The sequence below is a fragment of the Uloborus diversus genome, chromosome 6 (genome assembly GCF_026930045.1).
Source record: "Uloborus diversus isolate 005 chromosome 6, Udiv.v.3.1, whole genome shotgun sequence".
NCBI classification, from domain to species: Eukaryota; Metazoa; Arthropoda; class Arachnida; order Araneae; family Uloboridae; genus Uloborus; species Uloborus diversus.
The window spans coordinates 102,044,940-102,068,740 of record NC_072736.1 but is presented as its reverse complement, the minus strand read 5'-3'; the positions used below and the strand labels follow the sequence as shown (position 1 = coordinate 102,068,740).

The 23,801-nt window shown below is 33.8% G+C and overlaps 1 protein-coding gene across 1 annotated transcript in view; it reads right to left on the bottom strand.

The window, feature by feature from the left end:
- Positions 1–23,801, bottom strand: part of LOC129223822 (echinoderm microtubule-associated protein-like 2) — a 106,666-nt gene that overhangs the window by 4,495 nt on the left and 78,370 nt on the right. Inside the window, exons 10-16 of the mRNA XM_054858181.1 lie at positions 20,621–20,725; positions 14,612–14,746; positions 14,138–14,237; positions 12,644–12,801; positions 10,721–10,846; positions 10,474–10,605; positions 8,670–8,826 (exon numbers count right to left, since the gene is read on the bottom strand). Coding sequence (XP_054714156.1) covers positions 8,670–8,826; positions 10,474–10,605; positions 10,721–10,846; positions 12,644–12,801; positions 14,138–14,237; positions 14,612–14,746; positions 20,621–20,725 — 913 coding nt within the window. The remainder of the gene's footprint in view (positions 1–8,669; positions 8,827–10,473; positions 10,606–10,720; positions 10,847–12,643; positions 12,802–14,137; positions 14,238–14,611; positions 14,747–20,620; positions 20,726–23,801) is intronic.

The following is a 23,801-nucleotide window of genomic DNA, read 5'->3' as shown; positions in this document are numbered from 1 at the left end:
CTGATATTCCTTTTTTAAGAAGATGATCCGAGTTTTACCACTTCTGCTTATCAAAGAAATCAAGTTGAAATCTGGAATTGTAAATTTTCGCGGTACAATCGAATTCTTCAAACTTGTCATCGTACTATGTTTGGATCATCAGCTCTTGTTCTGCAAACTGGTTACTTTGAGAATCTAAAAAATATAACACTAGGTATTGCGGATGACCATCAGAGAACTTGTTTCGAGATGGATTACGATGACCAGTTCGAAGATGGACAAGTAACATTTATAATTCCAGATTTCAATTTTGAAGCTGAGAGAATACTATGAGATCATTGATAAACAGAACTGGTAAAACTCGGCAGCTCCCTCTTTCAAAAAGGGGACTTTCGATAAAACTTTAAAAGAAATTGCTTGATGGATTACCTACTGAGTATCATGGCTTTCAAAACCTCACATGTCATACTAAAGAAGCGAGACGATAAGTAAAATAAGAGAAAGAAGTGTCGGGAACAATTTGTTGTCTAACCAAAAGGGATGGGTTTATTCGATTCAGATTAGAATCTAGAAATATTAAGCCACAATTTCAATCAAGACTGAAAATTATGAGAAGCAAAATAGTTCAACTCGCACGCCAAACTTATGTTTTATTGTAATCAATGTGGTTACAGTTTGAGGACTCAAAACCCATTAAAGTTTCTTTAGCAACGTCTTTTGTTTTAAAGGGTGACTTATGTGGGCTGTTGCAAGCCACATTTATATTTCAAATTTTTTTTACTTAACCTTTGTTCTCTATCATAGGTAAATTTGACATTTTGAGCCAAAGTTATGGGCTAAGTGGAGAATTAACATTTTTTTTACTAGATAAGAAATGCTTTTATTGCTCTTTTTTTCCGTATCTATGTAAGAATTAATTAATATGAAAGCAAACGTTTACAAATCATAACTTCTAATGTTTTTTCTCTAGGTACGAAGCAACACTGTGTTAATCAATTCTGACACGATATTGGTCAAATTCAAGATTCAACGCATGTGTGGAACTTTAAAATACAGTTTATTATTAAAATGATCTTATGCAATGTGTAATCTACACAAAAAGGCTGCTCTTAAGAGTGATAACATCAAATTTTTCAAATTTTGATACTTGATGAAATTATTGTAACTTTTTCCAGTTTTTATGCATTTAAGATCAACTTCAAGGCGGAGCGACACCTCAAGATATTTTTTGCGGTCAAAATCCTTTTGCATAACAAATATCTCTACAAAAGGCAACTTTTCCGGGTTATTACTTAGCGTTTTAGATTTTGATTTTTTTCAATCCACCCTAATGAACATATCCAGTACTTCAAAAGTAAGTTCACCTCGTACTAGAGCGGTATTAAGTGAATATGAATCCAGCTTTTGTTGTAAAAAACACTGCTTATTTTGTGGCGAGGAAGCAGATGAAGAGGCTGAGAAGAACAAAACGTAGAATTATCGCAGAAAAATTCTTACATTTTCTACGCTTACATTAACAGAATCCCTTTTAAAATTAGATAAAGATCATTCGGAGGTGTGTCAAAAGCTGCCCTTGCACGTTTTAATGTTGAGTATGATTTAGTCGCTGCTTTATGAATATTTCTGCGATAGTTCTGCGCTTTCTTCGTCTCAGCCTTCTCATCCGCTTCACAGCCACAAAATAAGCAGTGTTTTTGAAAACAAAAGCTGAATTCAAATTCACTTAATCTCGCTACAGTACGAGGAGGACTTACTTTTGAAATATTTTGGCCCTAGAATTAAATCCTCACGTTGCTGCAGAGATTGAACTTTTCCGGGTGTATGATTTTCTGCAATCCACGTGAATTGTAACGGATTTTCTTAAATAATCAGCATTCTTATAACTTCTCCCGACACTTGCATCGATTAAAGTTGGCATTCCACAACTGCCCAGCACAACAGTTTTCACCTTCAGTCAAAAGATTGTTGCAAATAAAGCAAAATTGTGACATTTTTCTTAAATATTGATCAGCACAAACAGTAGACGATTGTAATAAATATGTTTATTCACTCGAATTGCACGTTTAACTCTAAAAGAAGCATGTACGTCAGCCCACCTAGAAGGGTTCATGGCCCAGACTGTGCCATCGAAATTTTTAGGGGGATTGTTTTGAGGGGTATTTTTTTCAGTTTTTGGAGGGGGGCTCTTGCTTTTAAGGAGGTCTCCGCGATATTGAGGGGTGCGCCCATGCCCTAAGTGGGTTGGGCACCCCTGGGTATGTGAACGACGCCACACGGACTAGAATAGCCAGATGTTATTCAAGGCCATGCGAGTAGAGGGGATTGTGTAAGTGACTGGCTGTCTTTTGAGAGTACGCAATATCTGGGAAATGGTTTGGTCTTGGAGATAAAAATCATAAGGACAATTTTTATAGAGAATTTTGAAATCTACAACTTTGGTCTGAGGTACTTTTCGATAAAACTTACCGTTTTTGATAAAAATCCAAAAAACCTAAAATTTTGACCTTTGACCCCGAATAATTTTTTAAGCGCACATGGGATCGACGGGACTTTTGGCACTTTATTTGTAATGCTAAACCCAAGGTCTCTACAAAAATTTAGCTTTCCCGGAATTTTTGTTATTTCCATTGTCTAAATTGACCGGACTATTATTACTATTATAATTAAGAACTATTTTTCCAAATGATTTTAATTTTTGAAACCTTTTGACAATACCATTCTGTCAATTATGGAGAAAAGAATACGCAGAAAATCAAAATACTAATGGCCATTAATGAGTTAAATGATAACAATAAATACTTAAAAATTAATTCTTAATAAATACAGTAAACTCCTGATTATCGGCGGTCGAATTATCTGCGGATCTCTTTACAATTTCTTTTTTCAACGGTGATGAATTATGATTATGTTATTGTTTGTTTTTAGCCTTTACATATATTTTTTACAATCAATGTTATTGTTTTTAGCTATAACTTAAATGTAAGTATGAGTTTTATTCCTATTTTGTAGCTATTTTGCACACCAGTATCGTTTTTTACCTATAATTCGGATCAGGCTTGGAGTTGATTACGAGAAAATTTAATCGATTACGATTATGATTACCAGCTTGAAAAATAGGAGATTACAATTATGATTACGATTATAATACTCTGCCAAAACGTAATTACGATTACAGCAACGATTAGATTACGTCAAAAATGTAATCGATTACAATTACGATGTGCCGATTACGATTTTGATTACGATTACAGACTCGTGAGAGGAAATGACATGCACACATATACTATATTATTCTCATTATTATTTTGCGGCAACAATGTCATAGTTAAAAAATTATGATTTTTGATTGTGCTTTTAAATGCTACATAACTATTTTGACCATATATCCTGCACAGGTAATTAGGTGTCCTATATCCAAATGACTTGCCACATTATAATGCATTTTGTACATGATTTAAATTTTCATTATTATTTTTCATGCAACCAATGCAGTTTCTAAAATTTATGTACTATATTTCTACATTCTATTCTCTACAATTTGCTATAATATTATTTAATTCAACCTATTTTTTGAAAAAAAAAAACCCCTTTGTATTTAATTTTGCAAAACATGCATAGTATTAAAATATATTCAAATAGTATAAATAAATGATAGGAAAATAAATGTTCAAAATAAATACTGCAATCAAGACAATTTTTTATTGCATTTTAATAATACCAATGCTTTAAATGTATCATGTTTCATCCTCATTCTCTGTGAGGTATAAAACTTTCAGGCAATACTGAATAACCGCTCAACAGGTGCAGATGATGCACAAATTGACAAGTACTTGGGAGCAATTTTGCTCAGTAATGGGTATACATGAATATTGGATCCCCAGTATTCTAGGGGATCAATATTATGCTCATTTGGTGCGCTAGTTTCATACGCATTTATTTCGCTTTCGATTTTCTCCTGTATTACGGAATTATTATTTTTGTAAGTGCTGGCTGGTTTTTCTAAAAATGCGAACAATTTCCCTTTTTTTGCAGGCTGTTTTGGTGACACATCTTTTGTGTCCTTATCTTCTAATTCAGTGCAAATGTTATGACAGTCTTTGTTGACATTATTTCTTCCTTGATAATTTCTTTTATTTTATTTTTTGAGCTTGAATCGTACCAGTTGCATTTGAGCCTTGGGTCTAAAAATGAAGCCACTTGAAATGCTTCCGTTTCTTCATAGTGACTCATTCTAGAAGTTAGTGCTGACAACAGCTTTTTACTGTCGTATTAAAGTATTGCAAATTTTTGGTCAGGAGGTCCTCAAGATGGTGCTTGAACACTCTTAAAGCAATATAATTGGAAAGCACTTTAAAAAGTAAAAATGAGTATAATAAATTTTGCTATGATTTCCAGGCATTATTTTTTCCCCCACATGCATAAGCATTTTATAATGATATTTTTATATCTCCGTTTCAAAAACAAGTGTTTTTACAAAGGTTAAAACTAATGTTTTTAAAATCTTTGAATGCAAACTTTTTTCTCTTATATACCTATTAAAAAGTATCAGCATTGAAATATAAAGCATAAATTTAAGATTAAATTAGATGTGAAAATATTTTGAAAAATCACTTACCAGAGTGATGTCATCACAAAAATCAAAGAACCGCTAAGATAGTGCGTGTGAAAGAGCACTGAAGTGCAAATCCAAATTCGCTCTTCTTTTGACAAAATTACTCCTCTTCCGCCAATGAAAGTAAAAAAAGAAAAAAAAAAACACCAAAGGCATAAAACTGTTTTTTTAGAATTTTGTCGAAACGAAAACATGTGTTCGTACCAAGGGCTAGGTCTTAGCGCCTCGAAAGTAGGAACGGAGGGGGAAAGTGCCAGTGACGTCACTAGGTACACTCGATCTGGGACATTTGTGTTGTGCGTGCGTGCGTAATTCCTCACTCTTTTCCCGTTTTTATGTTATTTCTTGAGGGTTAAGCTTCAAAAAGGAATGAAATACAAGGGTAAATACTTTGAGTCCCATCGACAAGCTAATAAGCGATACGAAAAACAGTAAACCTGATTAAAATCTACAATACAAATTTTTAGTTTCTCTTGTGTAGTTTTGGATATTCTTTAGCCAATATTCCTGATTTAAAGGGGTAGAAAGCGGAAATTTCGCACAATAAAATTGAGCTTATAAAGAAATGAAAATAATTTACTGTGCTTGTCAAGTTTCCTCTCGTGTGTACATAATTTTGTCAGTTTAGGCTTTAAATAATATTAATAACATTGTTATTTCAATCTTGTCTCAAATAAAATGAAAGAGATAAGATTGATATAAGGAATAATTAAAACATATTTGAATTTCGCGATACCATTTGAATCTAAATACTGCCGATATGTTTTAGAGAAAATTATTTTTTACGAAGTAACTATAACTCTGAACAAGAATCTTAACAAACGTTGTTTTTGAAAACTGAAGTAGAACCTCATTAACCTGGACTAATATAGGATCCAGGTCATCTAGATTGTTTAAAACGACTTAAACAAAAAAACCTTTAAATTCAATCAATGTACATAAGTAAATACTTGAACACAGTAAAAGTTGTATTTTGAATTCAAGAGAATGAAATATAAAGCTGCATTAAAGAAAATTAAAAAAATAAAAATACAGCCTTACAAAAATACATTATTATGCTAACGCGTTCTTCATTTATACCGTATGTACATTTAAATGGTTTTCCCAGATTAATGGGTGTTTACTGAAATTATTAATCAACATTTTATTCACTTCAATTTATAAATAACGTATTGAAATTTAGCAACGTAAACCAAGTTTAAAGTTTCAATGATTATCGCCAAATTTATAAAGCTAACTTATTTGTAGACTGAAAAATTTCTTCATGTCTGAATTCTACAAAACATTACGTTATAGTAATTAATTGAAATCTTTCGGAATATTCTACAAAGTTTTCTTCTGTGATAAAGTCCATTTAAAAAAAAAATGTCGGCGTACCTTTTGTAATCAGAAAGTTTTTCGTTCAAATATCGGATTCTTCCAAATGTTCTTACGCGAGAAAAAAGTTCAACAGCTTTTTTATATGGGTCAGGAAATTAGTCTTCCAATACAGAAGAACAATTACCGTACTACCCCGCATTATTCGGCATGCCGGAAAAAAGCGAGGTTGACCAGCACGCCGAGAAATTCGAATTGTCCGGCATGCCGGATAATTCGGGGTTTATTTCGCATTAAAACAAAAGTAAATTTTCCCGTTCCGGTCCAATCAAAAGTCAAACCACTGTAAGTAAAAAAATAAATAAATCGCGAAAGTAACCTTTTTTCAAAATAAATGTGCATTTCATATAACATGTGCGTGCTATTTATGATAGGACATAATTAATGGATTTGATTACATGCCAATAAAGTAATCAGTTCAGAAACAATCATCGTTACTGCGATTTATTCATATTTTTTTTACATAAAAATATTTTAGGTTCCTTTCAGAGAGGTAAGTTTAATTTTTATTTATTGAAGAGCTATGGTAAATTATTTAGCACTGGTTTAGGGGCGGACTCTTACTGCTTAAATGTTTGCTTACATAGTTTCAATTTAATTTTTATAAAATTATTTGTTATCAAACAATATTTTTCTTGTTAAAATAACAAATGGCATTGTTAGTAAATATTTTCACAAAATTAAACTGTTTGTTAATATCAATAAGATATGAAAAGAATTCATATTCATTTTTAAGCTGATCATATATTTTTTATATTATTATTATTTTTTTCCTAACCTCGATTTTTCCGGCATGCCCGAAAGGACCAGGCAAGTGTTATTGAAAATCTGGTAACTCCCAAATTTTGCGGCATGCCGGATAATGTGGGGTAATACGGTAAATGGCGAAGTTTTTGTACAATCACAAAAACACTAATGTATCTGATTTGAAAGTTTTAAATGATCACAAAAAAAAAAAAAAAAAGAAAGAAAAGAAAAAAAAAAAAAGAAAAGAAAAGCTCCTACAAAAATAGATACACGATTGAAATAATCACGATACAGTGCTCATTTTACATGCGAATTATTAATTATTTTAAGCATGGGGATACAGTGTTCAAGAAATTGTTTAGTTAAATCTATTGAATAATATTTACAAAGAAATTTCATGCATTACATCTAGATATTGTAATTTTACGGTTGAAGGAAACTTATTACGGTCTCACAGTGCCGTTAATAAACTTATTAAATATCATTAACTTGCAATGTGACAGGGTTGAACCAAATCCTGCATTAAAAAATAACTTCGTACACCACATTTTATGAAATTTGCCTAGCTCTTTATCTTAACTTTTTAAAATTCTTCCTCCAATTATTTATTGAAGCAGCTTCAAATTTAGTATTCCATAAAAAAAAAGCATTTAAAAACAGAAAAGAAGGTTGTATTCTCAATTTTTTGATGTGTTTTAAGCTCTTTGAAAATTTTGAGGGAAAGCTTAAGTTTCCAGAACTTTTTCAGTACTAGGCCATCAGCACGTGAAGGCATTTTCAATACTTTCAAATATAATTACACACAAATATTTTTGATTCTAGAAAATGTGACCTTTAATGTCTACTTTAGCATAACGTGGAGGAAAAATGACCTGCAACTGATCTAGCGCAGGAGCATATTTCTGAAGAAACCCTAGTCAAATGTTATGAGACATTTCAAAATTAAAATCAAACCTTGAAAACAATATTCATATCCTTATTCATAATAAGTGATTTTTAACCTTGTCTGGGATTGGCCTGGGCCCCTTCAACTGCTTCTTTAACAACCCTTGTACAGAGAACAAATTTTTAAATTGTATTTTAGCTAAGGCATACAGCAGTTCTTTGGGCACATACACACTGGATTGTCCCGCGTAAGGCCCCTAGTCCCGCGGAGTGTACCCGATGACGTCAAAAACGAGTTTTCTACTCTCGCTGTCCTTTCGGCGGTGGAAGGGAAAGATCAAAGGATTGAGCTAGCCCTTGTAACTTTTATGGCCCTGTGTTCGTACAGCACTTTTGATATTGTTCTCTTTCCGAGGCGGTAGCTCCGCTTGTTTGTCTATCATTCACATATGAAAAGGAAAATTGATGATCAATCCAATTTGGGGACGCGTTCCTGTCAATGACACCTACAGGGTACAAAACCCACTAAGATGCGGCATGTTTATGACCCTTCGCCAACGAGCCCTTTTAACAGCAGGGCCTAAAGGCTCTGCTGTCTAGTCCTTTGTACGTTTCTATTGAAGTCTTATCTTTTCCTCAGTCCAGATCCCATCGTCTGCATAGCATTGTAGAAACGCAACTAGAAAGTTTTCACTTTCAGAAAGTCGGGATTACACGATTACGGAACAAAATTACGATTATCTAAACTTAGATTACAATTACGATTATGCAAGAAACACTTGATTAAAATTACGATTACAAGATTACGAGTGTCCCATTGACAGATTATGATTATGATTACAATTACACAAAAATGTAATCGATTACGCAGATTACGATTACGTAATCGGCGATTACTCCAAGCCTGATTCGGATTATCCGCGGTTTTGCTTATCCGTGGTTACTGTGTCACTCTAATCCGCGGATAATCGGGAGTTTACTGTACTTTGAAAGTCATAAGTAATAATACTGCTCAAAAGTAATAATACTTGCTCATAAATGACACACAAATGAGAAACAAAAGCAATACCTGGAGAGTATTTGATGCAGTCAATAGCTTCATTTCCATCAGCATGCATCGAATATATCTGTCTGGTTGTTGCATCCATAACAGACCACCTACCAGAGGTAGTAGCAAGAGCAATCACGCTTCCATCTGGAGAATAGCAAGCAGATTGAACAGATTCCTAAAGGTATACAAAAAATATTGATTCAGTCCATTTTGCAAATGTTTTTAAATGTGTATAGTAAAATATTAAGTTTTAATGACACAAAAACTGCATTTCTTGAAGTATACTTCAGAAGATATATGAAACTAATGTATAGTAAATAACTCTTAAATTATTGTATTTTTTCCCCCAACTTGAAAATGAAAGTAATAAAAAGTAACCCCTGGCAGTAAAAAACCTTTTATCTAGACTTTAAATCCTATATTTCTGCTACCTGAATCCTTCTATAGCTAGATACCATGAGAGGTGATTAACAATGAATTAATCAACACCTACTCTACGTGGAAAGATAAAGAGCAGTATCTGCAAGAAAAAGTTTTTGAGATAGTTGAAGAAACGTGTTTTGGATTTCATACTAACAATAGAGAAATGATGGAATTGTACCTTTTTTTTTATGCTTTACTTTCAGCGTCAAACAAATAAAGCAGCTTGTACAATAAAGCTAGAGTACAATAGATAGCAAAAATGTTTTTTTTAAAAAATGCAGATACGGCCTTTTATTTTTCTACGGCAGTTTTGTACAGCAATTGAAAGCTATAAGTTTCTAAGACCAGCAGCACAGATTTCTAGAAACAATAAGCAGAAACACATCAGTTTGTAAATGGCTGCTAATCTTATGGCATAAGAGGGCCCTAGCACTGATATAAATCCATAAGAACTGAATTTGTTATGATTATAATGCATTAACTAAGATAAAAGTAGTATTCCAGAATAGTAACAGAACCAGTATGGGTTTATGGTTCTTTTTTCAGTAATGGAATGTTAGCATTGTCATCCAGAAAAGTTCAGAATTTCATTTGCATAACTAAAGATGTGCAATCCTTCCACCTAACGCACCTCAATCAACAAACTGTAGCAAGTGCAAATATCAGTGTTTTACTTTTAAAAGGAGACCGAAAATTTCATCATATGCTGCAAACGACAAAATCCCCCAGGAGCATAGCCAAAATTGTCTTCTTAACATTGGTAAAGAAGACTTTTCCAACAATAATGTGGCAGCTAAACAGATTTCTGTGTAAATGTGACTAAGTGGTCTTCTTTCCAAAATAGTATTCTTACATTTTTGGAGATCAAGATCATGTAGGTTCAAAGCTATATTAATACCAATACTTCCAAAAAATTATATAAATAGGGAATTGAGGTTTAGGGCAGCATTTTGCAGGATTACAATATATCAAAATATGTTTGGGAATTGTCTTTGAAGTTCAGTATTCAAGCAAATTTATACGCATAACGCTTAACGGGAAAAGTAAAAAATAATAATAATTTTTTGAACTAGCAAGGGGATGGAGGGCAGAGGGGGAATGGAGAAGAGAAAATTGAAAATAAGTTCTTTAAGCACCATTTAACAAAGGACACTCAAAATACTTGATCCTAATATGTTTACTTAAATAATGTATTATGATTGACTAATATATTCTGGCTATACTTATAGCCAGAATATATTAACCAATAGTTTGGCTTTATTCTATAGCTCATCAGAAATCGCCAATAACCCCATAACTAACATAACACACACCGGGGAAATTCTTCTAGCTATGGTATGATTTTAATACTGTATCAAGAGAATAAATATAAACTATCTGAACTGATGCATATTCTTACCCCTATATCTTTGCTCCACACCACTGAATGAGACATTGTATCCCAAAGATGAATATAATGATCATGGCCTCCACTAATGAACTGACTTTGGCTCGGATGAACGGCAAGTGCCCATAATTCTTCTGTATGACCCTTTAGGAAAAAAAAAATATTTTTTTTGAAAAGTATACAAATCTACTCCACTTGTGAAAAAAATTGAAATCTGCTCAAAATGTTAAAATTTAATCATCTAATAAAATCATATTACCTGGACTATTAATGAAAAATTAAGAGACAATGTGCCCTGCAGGATACAATTTTTCGTTGTACCAACTAGGAGCATGGAACCTTTACCTTGAGCTAATGCACGTACACCTCCTGCTTGTTCAGGTAACTAGAATTCAAATTGTAAAAATAATTAACATATAATGAATTTCTGATAACATATTATCAATGTTACTCTGTTTCACAGTATTACTGCACATACTCACATATAAGTCGAGAAATTTTTTCAAAAAATTATGTTTAAAGTTAAGGGATCGACTTATAAGCCCCCACTTGAAAATGTGAACATTTTCCCCATTTAAGTCCATTTCTTTTAAGCAGATGCTAAAGAAGTATGTACTTAAACATTCTGCTATGATTTTACACGGTCTGACTGTGAAATAAAGAATAAATAATTACAGTAAATAGCCAACTATGCGAAAAGTGCAGGGAACGCTGTATTTAAATTTTCAAAATAGTCACGAATTATTGATCATTTTTAAAAAAATAATGGAATATGGCTACAGCAGAAAATTTATTGATGTAAAATCAAAATAAAAGCAACAAGTAAAAACAATCGTAACAGCAAAATCAAACCCTTTACAAAAATCAGACGTTTTCTAATATAAAAACGTTAATTACATTTAATTTTCCTGCTTTTTATACAGTTTAAATTTAAAATTAGCAGCAAAACGCTTCCATTTTTTTCCAAAAGTAGAGACTCAACTTAGATGTGGGGTTTCAATTTTTTCCTAAAAGTAGGGGGGTCGACTTATATGCGAGTATATATGGTCATAAAACATTATTATTGATTAAAATGATAAAATTACCAGCACACTGAAATTATCCGAATTTCAATGCACAAAACTTTTAAATTAAAGATGCACATATTGTAATGTTTTCAATTTTTTATTACTGCATAAATAGACTTACAAGTCATTAACAATATAAAGCAGACTCATCATAACAAGTAAGTTTATATTTTTTTTGAAAGTTAACCAATTGTTCAAAGTTTAATACATTAATTTTTTTGCATTCAGTTGGTAGAACAATAGAAGCAAAAGGCTTAGATTTGTTTCACATGTAAATGGAATTAAAATACACCAGCAAGTTTTAAAGCATCACAAAGAAATTAAATATAGTTTTTTGCAGTCATTGTAAAATCAGAAAAAAAGTAAACAAACAATAAAAACAATATTATATCTATTTCTGAAGGACAAAAAAAAATATTCATACCAATAGTATCTCAGTTTCTGAGAGGGGAGGGAAAAAAAAAAGATATGAAATAAAGGTTTCTGGGGGGAAGGGGGGGGAGACAATACTAATAAGAATATAATCTCAATTCCTGAAAAGAAAAAAAACTCCAAATGGATATAAAATAAAGATTTCTGGGTATTCAGTCACAGGTATAACATTGCAGTTTTGACTTGGTGCTGTTTTAACATTGTTAAAATGAGACACATATGTACAACAGAATGTATTTAACATGTATACTCTGAACCAGACTCAGATATAATAGATGAACATCTGAGGGCCGTTTGCAGAAATTTTTCAAAGTTTGCAGACAATTTTGATATTTTTTAAGCAAATTTCTGTATTATTACACTTTTTTTTGTCAACTGACAATGCTCATTGCAAAATTTGAGGCACTTCCAATTAATAATATTGAAAAAAGAGTCAATATAAATGGAAAAAAAAATGCTGGATTCATTGTGGTACTCTATAACTGCTTTCAACTTGACATTTTTGCTGTTGGCTCCGACATAAGCTTTGGGAAAAAGTATATTTTTTTTTATTAGAAAAGTTTTAAGAAATTATTTGAGTACAGAGAGTGTTTAAAATTTTACCTAGGTCTGCTCTGGACATTTTTACATCTTGAATAAGAAAGGTTAAGAAAATCATAAATTATAACAATGATATTAATTACTTTTGCTTCCCGTCCAGTGCGAGCTAAAGTATGATCCCATTCCACAATTCTTCTATCCCTTCCACCACCAGAAAGGAAAGTGCCATCTTTCATTGAACATATAGAAAAGACCCCACCATCATGTGCATTGTATATAATTCTAGAGACCCTGTTAGCTCCTGGAAAAATAAATAAATAAATCACTTATCACAAATATAATAAAGAATCTACAGGCACATGTATTTAACAATAATTTCTTTTTCACCAATATATAAATCTATTCTTTTAAATGAACATGCAACAACTTAAATATACTATAGTAAAACTTTGATTTAACTATTTCCTGAATTTAGTGATACATTTCACTAGTACAAATTTGACTGCATTGAATATCAATGTTCCTCGATTTCAATAGCCTTGATTTACCAACAACTTTTTTCCAGTCCCTTGACAATCATTAAATCAGGATATTTAAATATAACATTTATTTATTCATCCGTATTCTTTATATCACTGTTTACTACATTTTCTACAGTAAACTATTTCTTATTTGACTGAAAACAACTTTTATTGCTTTAATTTAGTAACTAAGCATGAAACAATTTTTAAATACATTAACGCTTTTCATATTTAATTGGTTACAATCAATTTCATGCGTATTATTCACACAATGTGCAAAATTGGTTAGTATATGCCACATTGCAAATATTTCTTTAAAACAAGATGCTTAAATGCCCATAGAACAAAAGATATAAAGATTTTAAAATGCAGTTTAGAAGTGAAACATAGTTGGTGAAACAGCAGCAATAGGAATAATAAGGAGCATTGCGGAGTCTGGTTTTGCTGATAGCATTTACTTTTTTCCCCATTTTTACTAATTTGATGGTTTTGACTTTCCCGACAAGCGCCAACAAGGCTGACGTGCAATCTATGCTATTTTATCAAGCATTATAGTTCTGAAAATACTACTAGGGCTTTTTCTATTGAATAACAAATAGAACGCCAGCTAAATTAAAAATGCATGGTGTATTTTTTACATCACTAGTGCAGCCAGAAATACCTTCTGGAGGGTTTCTTTTTTTTTTATCAAAAATACCCTCTGCAGGGTTTTTTTTTTTAAAAAAAATCAAAACTACCTTCTGGAGGGTGTTTTCTAATAAAAATAACTTCTGAAGGGGCTGCATAAAGTACTGTGTTTTAATTTGCATTTATGTTAAAACCAATGCCTCTGGAGGTGTGGGGGGGGGGGTGTTTTTACCCCCAAACTGCCCCTTGCTGCACCACTGATTCACATAAGAGTTCAACTAATGTGTCAGTTATAAAATTCTTATAGAAATATAAGTTTTATTATTATTACTATTATTAATAATGAATGAAATAAATAAAGCAAAAAGAAAAACGAAAAGGTGGGATTTATAAATGCTCAATAAAATTTTTTAATAAAAATCAGCCCTGAAAAGACACCAATTTCTAGAAAAAAAAAGTATAACTGGAAATAAGCACAGAAATACATACCCCTGGACCAAACAAGTATATTGCCATTGGAATCTCCAGTCAACAGTTCACCGGTTTCAGTAAAGGAAACACATAACACATACCTTGGCTTGTCTTGTTTCTGTAAAGTAAATATCAAACACTAAATAATCTTTTTAGTGTCACTTAAAAAGGCAGAAATAAAATGTAACAACATGGGCGAGAAAACACAGCAACTTTTCACAAAGGAACAACAAAATTTGATTTGCAAACCTTTTCTACTTAATTGGCTTCCATACAATTTATGTTTCTATTTTATATGTGAACAAGATTCTATTTTATAAGCAAACTTCATTTCATATCTATAAAATGAGGTTACTATTTTAAGTGCAATGTCTGGTTGCAAGCAAAACAGCAGGCTTTTACAGCATTTTTGTGTCAGGAGAATAACTATAGATTCCCACAAAAAGGATTTTTAATGAAATTAATAAATGAAAATTTTAAAAGTCATCTCACCTCAAACAAGCCTAATTTTTTGGCTAATGTTCCACCTTCCGTGTCCCAGAAGTGGATATGGTTTCGACCAATAGTAATAAGAGTATGCCTATCCATAGGATGGAATTCAGCTGCAAGAACAGTTTCTGTTGCACTCTATAAAAGTAAAACAAATTTAATTACTACTTGAGACATCATAGTTCATTTTTGGGTAGTTGATGCACACCGAATAAAACCAATAACATTGATTTTAATTATTACAAAGATGGTTTTTAAATAAAACCATCTTTGTAATTAAAATTTTAGCTAATGAAATTACAATCAGATTTATAGCAAGAGAGAATAGAAGCAATCTGCTCATTAAATACATTAAAAACGTAAATTGAAGTGGAAACGAAATTTTTGCAAAAATAGCGATTGCAAAAGCTTATTCTTTATAAAAATCTCAATCGTAAAACGCAATTTTTTGTAAAAAAATATGAACATTGGGCATTTCTGGTAGCAAAATTACTTTTTAAATCAGTTATTTTCCAAAAAATAGGCAAAACATTCACCACTCTTTTTTCCAGAAAGTAGGGACAAACAGGGATCCCCCCCAAGCTCAATGGCACAAATTCCCCCCCAAAAATTTTCTTACTTTCGAATCGGGTTAAACATAATAGTTTTTAGAGTGTTATATTTCTAGTCAAATTCATGGGGAAGGGGGGGGGGGGGGAGCGCTAGCAAATACCATTTGAACTGAAATATTGTTGGATTGTTGATCCACCTCGTCTTCACAAATTTTACAGCGTGGACCTTGAGTAAACAAGTTTTGAGTACCCCTGTATTTTGCTACACCTTTTTTTTTCCTTCGAACGTATGAATAATTACAGGGAGAGTGGATGCAACTTTCTGGCTTAGAAGGAGTCATTACTAGATGTATGCAATATGAATCTTGAAAAGGGAATTTATCGTCATTTAGATAGGGGGTCCGGGGGTTTCTCCCCGGGAAAATTTTCGAAATTGTAGTTTTAAAACCAGTTTTATACGATCTCTGATGTTAGGGAGATTAAAGGTTTGGTGGTCCCTTCCCGGTAATTTTTCAATATTGAAACTTTAAAAGCGCTATTGTAGATACTCTAACGTTGTGTTGAGGAGGACTTTTTTTTGTTTTCAAAACTGTAGTTCTAAAAACGCAGTCTTAGACCATCTGCGGTAATGTTAGAGAAAGAAGAGATCCTAGGGCTCGCACCAGGAAAATTTTCTAAAAAGAATAAAAAAGAAGTTAAATTCTTAACTTTGGAATTGAAGTCTTAAAAACGCTATCTTTGGATGGGGGGAAAAGCAGTTTTCTGAAATTGAAGCTCTAAAATCGCAACTGTAGCCGACCTTTGTGATGTTAAGAAAAAGAGTTTTCGGCAACTCTCTTGAAATTTTATCGAAATTGAAGCCCTGAAAATCAAATGTAAGACGATTTTTTAATAATGTTGACAAGAGGGGGTGGAAAGGGGGGGGGGGCTCCACTTAAATTTTTCAAATTTTAGCTTTAAAAACGCAGTTTTGATAGATCTTTACACTGTTAGTGAAAGGTGAATTTCGGTGCCTTTAACCCGGCAGTTTTTTGAAATTGATACTCCAAAAACGCAATTCTAGGCTTGTCTTTGATCATGGGAAAGAAAGAAGGGGGAATCAGGTGCTCTCTCCTATAAATTTTTCAAAATTTGCAGTACTACAAACGCAGTTTTAGATGACTTTCATCACTGCCACATGTATTCATGTAGAATTGTGCAACTTCCAGAAAATGCATAAAAAACTGAAAAGAAGTCAAACCGTCTGTTCCAGCTTTGAAACGGACACCAACTCCATGCCGTCTGTGATGTTCCCTTCATTGAAAAAGAGACACGGTCATTAAATTTTGGAAAGAGTACCAGGGTCGTCGCTATGTCAAACAACTTCTGGGTGGGGGTACGCTTTGGCAGGCCCTTAATTGTTTCAAACGCATATTTTAATGTGCTGAGAGAGAGAGAGGATTTGGCTTCTGGTTTAGCAAGGATAGTCATATTACTAGACCTTAGTACTAGCAATATCAGTTTAATCGTAAGGATAATATTCAGTCAGAATTAGGGGGTGTGGGAGGGCTACCTTCCTGCATTATTTCGAAAGTGAAGACATAAAAATACAGTTTTAGACTATATTTTAAGTTTGGAAGGAAAGGGAGATGAGGTCCAGCATAGCATCTCCCGATATTTTTTCCAAATTTAAGTTTCCAACACAATCGTACGTTATATTTAATTATGTTCAGAAGAGGGAATCTGGGGCATCTCCCCCGAATATTCTCAAGATTGTTATCTGAAAAACACAGTTTTAGATGATCTGTGGTGATGTTAAGGGAGGAAGAGACTCGGGGGTCATCGTTCTATAATTTTTCAAAATGCAAACTCCAAGCACGCATTCCCAATTGTGAATTATTTCTTATTGTGACATGTGTAAGGGAAGGGGGGGTCCGAGGGTTCTCCCCCGGGAAAAATTTGAAAATTGTAGTTCGAAAAATGCAGTTTTAGATGATCTGTGGTGATATTAAGAAAAAGAGATGCGCCCTCACCCCCCAAATATTTTGAAATTTTGAAGCCTTAAAAACGCGATTGTAGACTTTTTATTGAAAATTTAGTGCACCGGCAGTTTTTTGAAATTAAAGCTCCGAAAACGTAATTTAATCCAACCTTCGATGAAAAGGGGAAGGGGGGAGTTTTGAAGGTGCTCGCGACCAGAAATGTTTCATAACTGAAGCACTAAAAGCGAGATTTAAGACATTTTTCGATGATGTTGGCGAGAGAGAAAGGAAAGGGGGGGGGGGGGGGCATTCTCTTGAAAAAATTTCGATCTGTTGAAACCAGTTTTAGAAGAGTTTTGGTAATGAGATTGGGAGTCCTCCCCCTGGCAAATTTTTAAAATTGAAATTCAGTTAACGCAAACCTAGACGATTTAAGTAAAGTTAGAGGGGTAGAAGGTTTTGGATATCTCCCCCGAAAACATTTTATGAATTGAAGCCTTTTACAATGAAATTTTGGAAGATCTTCCGTAATATTTGGAGAACGACAGTTTCGGGAAACGTCAGCGAGTTTGTTTTTTTAAAAATTAAAGTAGAAAAGACGAAATTTATTTGACCTTGAATGATGATGAATGATTAATTTAGAGGGCGTTTCTCGGAAGTTACGCTTGGAGCACTCTCACGGTTTTTCGAAATTGCAGTCCTAAGTTCTCAGGTATAGGCCATCTTTAATGACGTTAGAGTAAGGGATGGGGTTTGAGAACGTTTTTCCGGGAGTTTTACAAAACATAAGTTTTAAAAAGTCACTCACAGGCCAGCTTTGGGGACGTAAAAAGAAGGGTTTGGAGTTCCCCGCTCTTCTTTTCAGTTTGGCTATACATCTCTCCTATCTTCATTGTAAATTTTAATTATTGGTAAACATATTGTGTTAATATTTTCTTCCAATTTTCCTTTGCCAAACACAATTATCTAGTTGGATTTTCCATAATAAAGTTTTCAATTTCTCGCTTGATATTTTTTGGTTTCTTGCAATACAAGCGATTGTGGCCTTAGGAAAAGGACTTTTAACATTTTGAACGGATGTGGTAATTTTCTGAGATATCTTAGGTCTCTATTCCACTTCATTTTATTTTAAATATGCCACCTGCATCTCTTGATTAAGCTTTGATTTACTTACGATTTTTACATTCAAACATTTAGAACTTTTGTTGTGAGTATTCACTACAATACTTTGAATCTCTCTTTGCATTGGACTGTTTCTCTCTCTCTCAAATATTTCTGTGGTATTCTACATTCTGAGTAATTCGGCGACCCATACATTTTTCCCCACTTAGTAATGATCTTCAGAACAACATTTTTCATCTTGTACTGCACACTTGTACTGAGTGTTCCGAATGGAGCCTAAGCGACAGTTATTGGGAGGCAAGAGAGCGTATAGGCAGCTAATATTTTACTGTACTCCTTGTTCTGCGCATTGTGTCTGCATTTTCTATTTTGTTCTTTGTATTCTCTTGCTACCAGCCATCAGGGAAAAAATGTATTGTTGCTCAGAGGTGGTAATATGCTTCTGGTTAAAAATGTTCCATGATATACAGAGTGGCCAGAAAGTGGGCTTCCCCCTTTCTTGTATTCAGCATTATGTTAGTTATGGTTGAATGTTTGTTATATGCAATTAACCTGATGTCTGAGATTCATAAAAATCGGTAGAACACCATCCATGTTGTAACATAGCTGAATTCTGCTCCATGTTCTTACATGTTTTGCAGCAAAAAAAAAAAAAAAAAAAAAATTGAATTTTGACATCTTGAATTCAAATTATGTTTCTCGCAATCACGAGTGTGTATATGTAGGCGTGTGTGTTTGTGTGTGGGGGTATGTGTTTGTGTGTACGGGTTATGTGTATGTGTGTGTAGGCATGTGTGTTTGTGTCTGTGTGTGGGGGGGTATGTGTATGTGTGTGTAGGCATATGTGTTTGTGTCTTTGTGCAGGCATGAATGTGCGGGAAGTTGTGTGTATGTGTGTGTATGTTTTTGTGTGTGTATGTGTGGGTGTCTGTATGTATGCGTGTGTGTATGTTTTTGTGTATGTGTGTGTAGGTGTATGTGTGTGTATGTGTTTGTGTGTGTGTAGTTGTGTATGTATGCGCGAGTGTGTAGGACATGGATGCAACCTGGTCACGGCTTTCGCTAGAGGTGCAGCATCGTGAGGAGCCCGTCGAGGGTGATGGTGGGAAAAATCAAAGGAACGTCAAAAACAGTAACGTGAGAACAATAAGCAATCGTGATTGCTCAAAAAAAAATCTGAATCATCAAAACATCTGCAAAAACAGTACACAGGATTCAACTTTGTTACAACATAAACAGTGTCCTGCCAATTTCTTTTATGACTCTTAAGACTTCATGGTAACTGGGTGTAGAAACATTCAACCGTAAGTAACATAACGGTTGGAAAAGGGGGGGGGGGGAGTACGCCCACTCTTTTGGTCCATTCTTTAATATAAAATTAGGATATTTTTTAGTATTTAGTTGAAGGTAATGAAAAATCAAAATGTAGGGGAAACAAAATTATCAATTAAATATAATAGCAGCAATATCTGTACCTCAGAGCCAGACTAACGTAAGTCCAAAAATTGTGTTTTTCTGTTCATTAGTGCATTGTTTAGTAGTCCCTATTATACATCGAGCCATGTGAATGTAATTTGGGAAAAAAAATTCTTTTGTAACATTTACTAGTGTTAAAAGAGTATGTCCCATCCTTTGCATGTGCCCGATAAACAGTTTCCCTCTCTCCTGTAAAGTAGCCATTATCTGACTTACGCTCATCTGGATCTAAGGTACAGATATATCGAAAAAAAAAAAAAAGTTACTAATAAAAAAAAAGTAAACTACAATAAGCAAAGGGCGCCCATATGGGCGGTGGGCTCTACTCCCCTCCCCTTGAAATTAGAATGTCTTTGCTTTTAGTATTTTTTTCTTTGCGAAAAAGTAAAAACATTTCTTCTCCAGCAATTAATGAATAAGTTATTAAAAATGTCAAATTTTAATAACTATAATCTGTACTGAAATCAGTTTCTATGGGGAAAATATCCTGCTAAACCAAGGGAAAATATCTGAGGCCCCCCCCCCCTAAAATTTTGCATATGAGCACTCTTGCAATAAGCAATTATTAACTTAGTTACTACAGTAAAACCTGTTAAGTTGACCATCCTTGTAAATTGATTACCTGTCTATCTTGACTACCAATATGCAGCAAATTTGGCTGAGAATCTTGTACAAAGCCCTTTGTAAGTTGACCACCTGTCTACGTTGACCACTAAAGTACTGCATCGCAAGTGGTCAACTTACACAGGTTTCACTGTATTAGTAAATAATATAGAATATTTTATACTAAGCAAATGGTATGCATTTTAAAAATAAATGATATGTGACAATAAAGATAGATTAGTGCTTGAAGCAGTTAACAATTAAAGATCAAAGTTGTTTTTTCAGATAAATAATCATACTTTGGTTTCTGTAATTTTATGTCCTTTTTCACCTTTTTGCCAATCCCACAATGACAGAGTATGCTCAACTGATTCATCTATCACACATAACAAGGCACCACCATCCTGGAATGAAAAATTTGAAAAATAAGGACTAGATTCCAGCAAGCATTGTAGGGAGATGATTGTAGGGCTATAAACAAGTAATTACTGCAAATATACACAAACAATGATGTCCAAACATTAAGTATAAATGATATAAAATAGCCTTTTTTTTCAAGATGAATTGCTTTTTACAAACCTTCTTTGACATTTCATAACAAATTATCAAATACTTTTTTAAATGGTTAAATACTTAAGGAAAAAAAAATCCTATTATTCAAAAAAATCCTACAGAAATGCTAACAAATATTTATTTACACTTAAAGTGACTTTTTCTTTTGTTCTAGCGGTACCCGCACGGCTTTGCCTATAGTAGAAAATTAAAAGGTCATTTAGTTCGCCTGTATATTTACAAGTAATAGATGATGAATTTTTCGCCCATTTGCTATGCTCATTTGCTTGCCCATGTTACGGTTCCACATTATGACAATTAGGTAATTTACTCATCCATGTTATGATATTTTGCACGGTAAAATGTTCTAAAAATTGGAATAGAAAAAGAACAAAATCAAATTTTTGAAAAATCTTCAAGGTGCACACCCTCATGCAACAAACTAATTTAGTACCAAATTTCATGAAAATTGGCCGAACGGTTAAGGCGCTATGCAAACTTTATTATAGTAAAGATCACAGAGTCTATCCGGACTTTATGTAATTTTCAAGGAGCAAAATTAAAAAAAGAATAAATATTACAGATGAAAGTAGTTTTAAGGAGTTAGTAGAAGATGCCACAAATGTTAGAAAAAGTTTCATATATTTTTCCAGGTAAAAATATGTATTAAAAAGTTTGCATACATTTTAAAGGGAAGTTCACAGGCTCACTGTATATGATAAAACAAGTAGCACATAAATAATGCTTTGGAAATCTTACTATCACTTCACAACTATACGCTTTTAGCACAGAAGTTTTTTTTTTTTTTGCAATTTCAGAAAATAAAACCCAGGATATTCCAGGACACAAAAACCTTTAAGAAGTTAACACCTGTAAGAGCTTGATAATTCCTCCCAATCTCCCCTGGATACAGAAACTTTTCAGGTTGTGCTACATATAAACTTAAAATTAACAACAAAACAAACTTTCATTTTTGTGGACTAATTTTTCTGTCACATTAGCAGTTAACAGTAAAAACTTTGTTCAAGAATAAAATACAAAAAATCCAGATGATATGCAGTGAAGAAAAAGCCTTGTATTTAAGCAGACAACTGCTTTGAGTGAGTAAAACCAATTTCTTCAGCATTGGTAAAAAGAACTATAGTGGTAATTGACCTTCCCGATGACATACACGACACAAGCTTTTTTTTTTTTTGTGGAGTTAAGAACATCAACTGCATGGGTGATTTTTGTCCCTTGCATTACGTCAAACATGCACTTTTATTATACTACAAAAAAATCGTTCTTCAAAGTATGACAGGTAAAAATTGCTTCTGCAGTTGAACGAAGCAATTGCCTGTTTGGTGATATTTTTATAGTTGAAATTTGAACCTTAACTCCAGTGGATTATCCCTAAAATCCAGTAGATAGCAGCCATTGTTGACCATTTTTACATTTCTTCATCATCCTAAAATGAAAGTCTTACCGGTAAAACAGTCAGGTTACCAGATCCAGTTCAGCCTTGTCAAAATAAAGCATTTCCCTGCATGTCAAATATTATCAAATTATCATGCCGTGGCACGAGAATCATTGTTGATGACTTTAGCGTTACTCGATCATTCACTTTTATATATATTCAGATGGGGGACGAAATAATATGAACGCCTATGAAAAAGTATGCTGTATTTCACACCTATAGTACAGCCACGCCACCTGTAACAGAAGTCTGCCACCTGGTGAGCGTGAAGAGGAACCTATCAGTGTCTCAACAGTAGTCACAAATGTTGCGTGCTTGGTTCTAAATTTCTGTAATAAGTTGAGATGTCAGACCTTACAGAGTTCCAAAGAGGAATGATTGTTGGGGCGCGTTTAAGTGGAGTATCGGTTACGGAAACAGCAAAGCTTTTGGGGTGTGCAAGAGGTATGGTGTTAGAGGTTATGACAGCATACACGAAAGAAGGTAAGACGACGTCTTCAAAGCACCACAGTGGCCAAAAGTCAAAGCTTGCTGATAGGGATAGAAGAGCTTTGAAGCGCATAGTAGCCCGAAAGCGCAAGCAATCCTTATCCGAAATAACATCTGAAATGAACAGCCATCTCCAGGACCCCGTTTCAACAAAAACTGTCAAAAGGGAACTTCATGCTGCAAACATTTATGGCAGAGTTGCAATTCGAAAACCCTTTTTGACAGCAACTAATGCTTTCAAGTGACGCCAATGGTGCAGAGACCACAAAGTTTGGTCCCCACAGATGTGGCAACAGGTAATATGGTCAGATGAATCATCATTTACCCTATTTCAGACTACTGAGCACGTTTATGTCTGGCGAACGCCCTCAGAAGCCTTTAATCCTGAATGCCTCTAGCCGACTGTGAAGCATGGGGGTGGCTCAATTATGGTATGGGGTGTGATATCTTGGCGTGGTCTTGGGCCACTTGTTATTCTGCATGGGCGTTTCGAATCTAATCACTATCTGAGCATTCTAGAGGATCATGCCTATCCGTTTGTCCAGACTGTGTTCCCTGGAGAGCGACCGCTCTTTCAAGACGACAACGCCCCCATACACACTGCCAGATGTGTCCAAGAATGGTTCGAAGAGCATGACAGTGAAGTTGAACATCTTGCCTGGCCCCCTCAGTCTCCGGACTAAAATATTATTGAACATTTATGGGGATATTTAGAGTCCAAACTTCGTTCCCGATTTCCACCTCCATCCGGACTTTCGGAATTAGAGACCATTCTGCAGGAGGAATGGCTTAGTATTCCTTTAAATGTTGACCATGACCTTTATGCATCTATCCCCCGTCGCATTCAATCTGTTCTTCAATCAAAGGGTGGTCCAACCCCCTATTAATAAAGATTAGTCCTTATTTCACAGGTGTTCATATTATTTTGTCCCCCATCTGTATATATGAGGATTCAGCTTCCTAAAACACTTAGTACAGCAAAA